Source organism: Lipotes vexillifer, unplaced genomic scaffold (genome assembly GCF_000442215.2).
Source record: "Lipotes vexillifer unplaced genomic scaffold, Lipotes_vexillifer_v1.1 scaffold394, whole genome shotgun sequence".
Lineage (NCBI taxonomy): Eukaryota > Metazoa > Chordata > Mammalia > Artiodactyla > Lipotidae > Lipotes > Lipotes vexillifer.
The window spans coordinates 567,183-576,140 of NW_006791731.1; the positions used below are offsets into that span (position 1 = coordinate 567,183).

At 59.0% G+C, this 8,958-nt stretch overlaps 1 protein-coding gene across 1 annotated transcript in view; it reads right to left on the reverse strand.

The window, feature by feature from the left end:
• The window catches only part of MROH1 (maestro heat like repeat family member 1), a 54,230-nt gene that overhangs the window by 6,318 nt on the left and 38,954 nt on the right, over positions 1–8,958 (reverse strand). Inside the window, exons 31-32 of the mRNA XM_007464605.1 lie at positions 3,167–3,321; positions 1–121 (exon numbers count right to left, since the gene is read on the reverse strand). Of these exons, the coding sequence (XP_007464667.1) occupies positions 1–121; positions 3,167–3,321 (276 nt within the window). The remainder of the gene's footprint in view (positions 122–3,166; positions 3,322–8,958) is intronic.

The following is an 8,958-nucleotide window of genomic DNA, read 5'->3' on the forward strand; positions in this document are numbered from 1 at the left end:
CAGGAAGGCCCGGCTCTCCTTGAACGGCACGTCCCTGCTTATCTTCTCCAGGAGCAGCCCCAGGACCCGTGTGGCGAGGCCGGGCTCCACGGCCAGCGCCCTCCACAGGGTGCAGGTGTGGCTGGAGCGGGGCAGGAGGACGGTCACCCCGAGGCCGCTGCCAGCCCCTGTCGTGCCCAGCAGCCTCAGCTCCAGCCAGGCCACGAGCGGCACCCTGATCTCAGACCCGAACTCACCCCTTCCTCTGACCCAGTGGCCTGCAATCAGGCGGCCCGGCCCGGGGGGTGAGCAGAGCTGGCAAGAAAGGGCAGGAGATCTCCCTGGTACGGGGGCAGGGAGAGGAGGCGTCCCCGGAGCCGCCAGAAGCAGACACTGGACTTCCTTGGCGGGGGCAGCGCCACCCTAGGCCTCAGGGGCACCTACAAGTCACTTTTCCCGCAAGGAGCAGCACGTGGCCAAGGAAGGCAGGCATGTGAGTGGGGTCAGGCGGAGGCTGCAGGAGGCCCGAGCAGCCTGCAGACCCCGGGTGCTCAGACACACGGGGAGGCGGCTGTGCGTCACACGTTTATGGGGAGAAGTGACAGACTCCAGATAGCTAACTGGACCCGGAAATTCTAAAAGTACAGCACATTTGGAAGCCAACCAACAGCCCTTTAGAAATGAGACACAGGGACTTCCCTGGCGGTCCAGTGCTCAAGACTCTGCGCTCCCAATGCAGGGGGCCTGGGTTCGATCCCTGGTGGGGGGACTAGATCCCTGGTGCTACGCGGTGTGGCCAAAAAGACAAAAAAAAAAAAAAAAAAAAAAAAAAAAGAATTGAGGCACCTAACCCTGCACTCAGTGACATATTTGGCACCAGCCTGGATACAGCAGGAGAGAGAAACAATGAACTGGAAGATAAATGGAGGGAGTTACCCAGAGCCCAGCAGAGAACAATCACGGCGGAAATTCAGAAACAGACATGTAGGGGGTGGTACGAAAAGGTCTGGCAGACATTCGAGAGAGTGTCTGAAGAGGAGGGCCGAAAACCAGTCAGAGCTGATGACAGACACCAACTCACAGGTTCAGGAAGCCCGGTAGCCGCCTGGCGGGACAAGGAATGGACACCCACGCCCCCCATCCCCCAAAGGTGCAGAGCGCCATAGACAAGGGGCACCTGGTGCGTGTCCCTCACGACCTCGGCACTACCTGGACTCACAGGAGCCAGAAGAGGACACGTCCTCTTACTCAGACTCAAAGAAAGCACGTGCCCAGCTCAAGTCCCAAACTCTGGCAAACAACCTCCGAAAAGGACAGCTGAATAAACGCACGTTCAGACGTACAGAAGTGGGGCTTGTCGCCCCCAGGAGCCACACGGGGCTCTGGAGGGTGCACTCCAGCGGGAGGGCGCAAGGGCCCCTCGCCGCCCAGTCTCTGCACACCAGGCAGCTCTGCTGTGACACGGCGACGGCAGCCACGGGCACGGACAAGGAAACGAAGGTGTGCTCGCTCCCGGAACGCCATGACGGACACGGACGTTCCGGTTGCATGTGACTTTCCGGACATGAAATATAATTCTTTTGACTTTTCCCCAACCGTTTACAAGCGTAAAGCCCATCGTTGGCTCAGAGGCAGCGGGTGGTGGGCAGATTCGGCCCTGGCCACACTGTGCCCACCCTGCCCTGACGACCCCGCTCCTATGAACACGCAAAGCACTGGCACAGCAGGAAAGGAGGGACAGCAGCACCCTGCACCCCGAGGACAGCAAAAGAAGCAGGAGAGAGTCCAGAGGGCTCCACTGACACCACGTTCAAGGTCAGGCAAAACACACCTCTGGCAACAGCAGTCAGACAGCGGCGACCTTTCAGGGAGTTTCGACCGAGCAGGCACGGAGCCTAGTAGGGGCTGGATGCCTGCCCCATCTCCCCCTGCGCGCGGCTGAGGCCCCCCAGGGCCTGCAGCAGTGTGCGTGCTCTTCTGCATGAGCCGCACCCATGAAAAGCAGGGACGCAGAGCTGAGGGGCGGGTGCGTGGGCAGACACGCTGCCCACACAGAGCAGCCGTGACGATGACGGGCAGGGTGGGGGGCCACCCCTGCAGAGGCCTGCACTGCCCAGGGACGCGGTGCCCACGCGGTCGTTCTCAGGGCCACCGCTGGAGAACGCAGAGTGTGCAACTTCCAAACTACTTAGGTGGAGGATGAAATTACAAAAAAGACCTTGTCAATCTAAAAAGAACAACGAAGACGAGAAAGAAAACACACCAAGAGAAGACACAGAATAGGACAGTGGGTTTAACCCCAGCTACCTCAGCAACCAAGCGTGCCTGTTTACCCTGGAAAAGGAACACACCTAGACTGCGAGGGCGAACAAAGGCTGACGGCGACGGGCCGGGAGAGGCAACAGCGGCAGACGCTGCGCTGGCAGGCGTGACCTGGGGAGAAACTGCACACGCTGCAACCGGGGGCCCAGCGCGGCGCCGGCATCGAAGCGAGAGCGGAGCAAGCAGTGCGAGCCCATGTCGTGGCGGCAGGGGCAGGCACGTCCGGCCACCCGGGCCGTGGCCACGGGGAAGGGCTGCGCTGCCTGCCCGCACAGGGGCCTCCAGGAGGCCACGGGTGCCAGCCTCCACCCACGCTGTGGACAGCAAACCAAGGCAGGAGCGGCGGGCCCTGAGCTCTGGAAGCACTGGGACCACAGCAACGGCCACCTGGAGGCCTCGGAGCAGGGCAGGGGGGTACCCCAGGGGCTGTGGTCCACAGGCGGGGCCGGGCACAGGCCCTGGCACGGAGACGTCCTGCCCTGAGAGCCCGAGGATGGCGACTTGAGGGTCACCGGTGGGAGCTCGGGGACCGGGGTGCGAGTGGGGGGAGGGTCAGAGCTCCCACACTTTGCCCCGCCCCTGGCAACCACGAATCCCCCCTTCCTGGCTCAAGGAGGGGGCCTGGCCCCAGGGGTCTGCTCAGAGATGATGGTGGACACCCTCCAGAGAACCAGCCCTGAGGACTGGCCAGCACAGCCCATGAGAGTGAGCCTGTCTCTACCCAGTCCAGGGCCGGGGTCTCCAGGCTCCCACGCAGAGGGGCTGGGGCCCGTGAACACCACACCAGGGTGGGAGTGACCCGGGAATGTGGAGCCCAGGTGGCTGGAGCCCCGTCCGCCCCCGCAGGCTAGTGGGCACCACGTACCTGTCAAAGGGCAGGGGGCTGCCCAGAAGGCTGGACACCACGGCGGCATGGTGCCGGGCCGCCAGGACGTACACGCTGTGCTGTGCGGCCTGCAGGGCGTGCTCCCCGTGGGTCTCCTGTAGCTTGGAGCGCAGCACGCTCACGATCTCGGGCACCTGCGGGCGGGCAAGCAAGCCGCGGTTAGGCCTGCAGCAGGGGCACGCCCACACCAGGGGCCAGTCCCCCGTGGCCAGGGTGCAGGGGCCCCGGGGAGGCTGGCTGGCCAAGGGGAGGGGAGGGAATTCCTGTGAGATCAGAGCTCCTTGCTGCCGGCGGCCGATGGAGAGCCGGAGCCCAGAGCCCTCGGGGCCGAGGGAGCCAATCCCACATTCCACACGGGAAGCGACGGGGGACCCAAGAGGGGCCTGCTGGGAGGAGGCACTGAGACACACACAGGCGTGTGCAGGCCAGAACGGGACGGGAAGGCTACCAGGGTGAGCGCTGAGCCTGACGGGGTGACCAAGCCTGTCCCTGGAGGCAGGACACACACGGGCTGCGCTGCCCCACACCACCTCCCGTGCAGCCCTGTGCCCAGACTGAGGCCACAGCTGGGCCGGGAGAGGGCCGGCAGCCTCAGGCAGGCTTCATGGGCTGCAGCTGCTGCAGAGGCCACAGACGGGCACCCAGGGCACAGTCGCCAACGTGGGCCCCGTGCCACAGGGGTGCTGCCCACGACGGTCTGGGCTGCACAGCTGGCAAGCACCCTGGTGCAAGGTGAAAGCTGATGACAGAGCACTGGACACGGCCCCAGGAACATGGTCCCCGGGATGGGCAGCTGGCAGTCTGTGGGCTCCGCCAACCCTGGGCTCCTGGGCAGGGCTGGCTGAGGAACCTTCCCGGGGACCTGGGCCGCAGGAGCAGCGGGAAGGGACCGGCACGGGGGCACGGGGCGTGGTCCTCGGCAGGGGAGGCGGCGCTGCGTGTCCAGTGCTGCCTGGGCTGGGCCTCAGGGAGGGGCACTGCCGCCGCCGTCATTTCTCGAAGGACTTGTAAGTGTAACGAGGCTGTTTTCTTTTTATGACTTCGAGTCCAGAAGGTTGATAACCCAACTCACAGGCATCCGCACCTCCTTCTAAGGACCTGAACCTCTTTGCTTTGCCCCCGCCCGCCTGCCCAGACCCTCGGCCGGCCCAGCTGCGTCTCCCTGACAAGACAGGCCGCCACACTAAATAGCCTCCCCATGTTCCTGCCTGGGGACCTGGGCGGGAAAGTGGTGCTTTAGTGGAGCAGCCTTCGCAGCCGCTGGGCCGGTGCCACCCGCCAGCCGTGGGCACAGCGACGTTCGCAGACAGATGCGCTGGGATCTTCCAGTCCATGGCTGCCACCGAAACAGGCCAGCCCGTCTCTGGGGCAAGGGGCATGGCTCCTCTCCAACCTCCCAGGCTCTTTCTTGGCCACAAGGGGCACTGGTCGCCTGAAGATGTGCAGGCCTGGCGGACTCAGGCACTTGTGTGGTTCCTGCCAGACGCGGGTGAGAGGGGCCTCCCTGCAGAAGCCTGTCCCTGTCGCCCCAGGTTCTCAAGGGTATTGGAATATAGCTGCCCATAGATATGCTTCGTGGTATGTCGAATCTCTTATGTATATGTTTTCCCCTTTCTCACTTTGCTTTCTTGGACGTTGGTTCTCTTTCTGTGGCTTGTCTTGGCAGAGCTTTATTCCTAATCGTTTCAGTGGGCTTATCTATCTTCTCTAATGTCGTCTTTGCTGTTGCATGTTCTTTTCAGCAGCTGTACCCGTTGGCGCCTGTGAACAGCTTGAATCTGCTTCCTGCGAACTGTGATGGCAGCGCCCGGGCGCTCAGGCGTGGCGGGCTCTGGGGCTGCATCGGCACCGGGTTCTCGGCTTCCCAGGACTGGTGAGCAGGGGCCGCACCCTAGGCCTGCAGGGCTGCTCCAGACTTACCTTCACCAGCCCTGCTCCCACGCCTCTTGGTGGCAAGCCCCGCGGGGGCCCTTTAACCTTCCCTCACACCTGGTCTAGGCTGTTTCCTCGCAATAGCCTCACGGAGCTGTAATTGCGCACCACATACCTCGCCCATTTTAAGTGTACAAGTCAGTGGTTTTTTGTATATTCACAGGGTCATGCAGCCATCAATTTTAGAATATTTCTGTCACCCGAAAAGAAACCTCATTTCCACCAGCAGTCACTCCCCATTTCCCCCGCCCCACCCCTGGCAACCACGAATCCACTTTCCGTGTCTGGATTTGCCTCTTCTGAACATTTCAGAGAGATGGAATCACACCCTATGGGGCCTTTTGTGACCAGTTTCTTGCCCTTTGCCAAGTGTTTTCCAGGCTCCTCCATGCTGCGGCAGGAATCAGCCTGTCACTCCTTCCTGCTGCTAAGTAGTGTTTCACTGAACGGACAGATCCAGCTACTAACGGCTGGGCGTCTGCGTTGTTGCCATGGTTGGGTTGCCAGGCGCGTGTCGGTACAGGTTCCCATGGGCATGGGCCCACCTCTCTCGGGTACACGCCTAGGAGTGGAACTGCTCGGTTGGGCGGTGCTTCTGTGTTTAACGCCTGCCGGGTGTCTCTGCAGCAGCGGCTTCACTTCCCATGCCCGCTGTTTATTAAGAGGAATCTGTTTCTTTCCCGGCATGTCCGTCCCACCCTCCACCTGACCAGCCTGGCTTGCTGGCGGAGGGGCTCAGCCCAGTCAGGGGTCACCTGCTAGGACCACTTTTTCTGATTTAGTGTCAGAGAAACTCAAAGTCCAACAGTGTCCAGGTGTCTCTAGGGGGTCCCCCTGCCAGGCTCTCAGGGCAGGAAAGAAAACGGTGGCCCCACAGCCCCCATGGGTACTGATACCAGTGACCATGCCACATGAGACAGAGGTGGCACGTCGCAGACAGGCTGAAGGTTTAAGTCAGGAACACAGCACCCGGGGTGGGTGTGCTGAGTGTGTCTGGGAGCCTGAGCCAGGAGGAGACAGCCCAGCAGCTCCCTGAGAGGCCAGGAGCAGGCTCGGTGTGTTGGGCCCAGGGAGAGGCACCTGGATTTATCAAGGACGGGTGGGACCCGAAACTGTTAAGAAACTCCTAGAAGAAAACAGGGGGAAATCTTCAGGACATTAGGTTTGGCAATGATTTCTTGGATGTGACGCCCAAAGCACAGGCAACAAAAGCAAACACAGGCATGTGGAACTATATCAAACTTTAAAACTTCTATGCATCAAAGGACACAGTTGTGAGTGTGAAAAGACAACCTGTGGAATGGGAAAAATATCTGCAAATCATATATCCAATAATGGGTTAATATCCAGAATATATAAAGAACTCCTACAATTCAACAACAACAAAAAAATCAGATAATCTGATTTAAAAACGGGCAAAGAACGCAAACTTCTCCAAAGAAGACATACAAATGGCCAACAAGCATATCAAAAGATGCTCAACAACACTAATTACGTGGGACGTGCAAATCAAAACCAACATGACATACCACCTCACACCCATCAGGGTGGCGGCTATCAAAAAAACAGGTATTTAAAGGAAACCATGATTAGAGAAACAGAATACAAGTTAACATAGAGACGACTGATATACAAAAATATAAAATGAAAGAATATTACCTATATTAATAATTATAGAGGTCTGTTCATTTCCTCTTTTAACTAATTCAAATAATATGCCATATTGTACTTCTGAGGCTTAGGGAGAATGCCCATTCCTGAACAACTTTCGTTATGTAAAAAAAAAAAAAATATATATATATATATATATATATATATACATATAAAACATTAAAAAAAAGAAAACAGGTACTAACAAGTGCTGGTGAGGATGTGGAGAAACTGGAACCCCTGTGTGCTGCTGGTGGGGATGTAAACTGGTGCAGCCACTGAGGAAAACAGTATGGCAGCTCCTCAAAACATTCAAAATAGAGCTACCATATGATCCTGCAAATCCACTTCTGGCTATTTACCCAAAAGAAAACAGGATCTCGAAGGGATATGTATTACATCCATGTTCATAGCAGCATTATTCACAGTAGCCAAGAGGTGAAAGCAGCCCAAGTGTCCATCCACAGATGAACAAGCAAACAAAATGCGCCATGTGTACACACACACCAGGACCACCAGTGGCCACTGCCTGCGGCCTGGTCTGTCCCCTCCCCCCACACAGAGCCACCAGGGCACCTTTCTACCACTCCAGTCTGAACTGGAAGCCCCACTGAATGCAAAATAAGATCCAAACCTTGGCCCATCAAACCCCGACTAGGACTCACAGCCGTGCCCTGTGCCGCCCTCCTCCTCCCGCAGCCCGCTTCCACTCCCAGGAGGAGTGCGCCACGATGGCACGTTCCCCTCCAGGCACCACGCCACACACTGCGGCCTTGGCATGCGGCCCCTCCGCCGGCAACTCCTGCCCCTCCCCCACTCCCTGGGATGATATTTGTGATGTATCCATCCAATACAGGACCTGCATCCAGAATATACAAAGTGCTTCTGCAAATCAATAAGAAAAGCACAGACAACCCAGAAGAAAAATGGGCAAGACTGGTGTCCTCACAGAAGATGACATCTGAATAGCCAGGAAATGTGCAAAAGTGTTCCACTTCATAAGCCACCAGAGAAACACAAACAAAACTCAACCATGCAGCCGTTACACACCCACCAGAAAGGACAGAAACAGCGTTGGGCAGCGCTGATGGGAGCTGAACGGCCCGGAGCGCCAGCCCTGGGACAGCTGCACGGGGGCCTCTCCTGCAGGCCCCAGTCGCTCTCCTGGGTGTGTCTCCAACCAAAATGTACCCTCAAGTCCAAAGGACCCGCACTCGGGCAGCACTCTCGGTGCTCAGACTGGGAACTGCGCAAGCGCTCACGGAGGTAGGTGGGTGCGGGACGTGGCCCTCACAGTGGGGAGGAGCAATGCTCAGGCCAGTCCAGGAGACGCGCCGTCTCACAGGCCACCGCCACGTGGGGCAGACACGAGGCCCCTCTACATGAGGTGCGTGTCGAAGCATGCCCTGTGCTGCAGAGCGTCTGCTCGGGTATAAGGGACTCTGGAGTTGGTAGGACCTCTGCTCCTGCCTGTGCGAGCCCCCAAGGCCATGCACTTAGGACAACCCCCTTTTCTGCTGCTACGCTTCACTTTAATGGGGGGCTTAACTCTCCTTCTAGGCACATGGGACCCCACCTGCCAGGCCATCGGCTCTCCAGGATTCTACAAATCCCCTGATCCTTGGAGCCTGCCTCAGACCTACACCTACGAGGACCTGGGCACGTCTGTCATGGTGGCTGCCAATGCATGTCTGGGAACTATGTGGACAGCCAGGTGAGCTCACGACCAGAAGGACTCAGAGGCGACGGCCAGAGCAGCACCTGAGTGTCCCGGGCACCTCTGCTCTGGGCCAGACCCACCGCGGAACCCTTTGTGCAGGCGCCTGGGGACCCTCTGGACCTGCGTCTTCACCAGCAAATGTGAGCAGGGAGCTCAGCCAGCGCTGGCTCGGCGCCAAGTGGCAGCCCCTAGCGCTGATGTTGCCCTCTCCATTGCCTTTTCTGCCCTTAAGTTCTCAGCAGTTACTTTCACTTAGTTCTGTCTTCAAAGAGAAGAGAAAGATTTGCCCAAATCAGTCCCACGGGAAAAGGAGCGGAGAGCACGGGTTGGGGGTGAGGGAGTGGGGTGGGGTGCCCCAAGTTACCCAGCCCCGCCCACCCACACTCTTGGCCTGTCCCAGACAAGACCACGCCCACACCTGGCCCCTGGCGAGCCCCGGCCCGGCCCCAGCCCCGCCCCCACCCGCCCC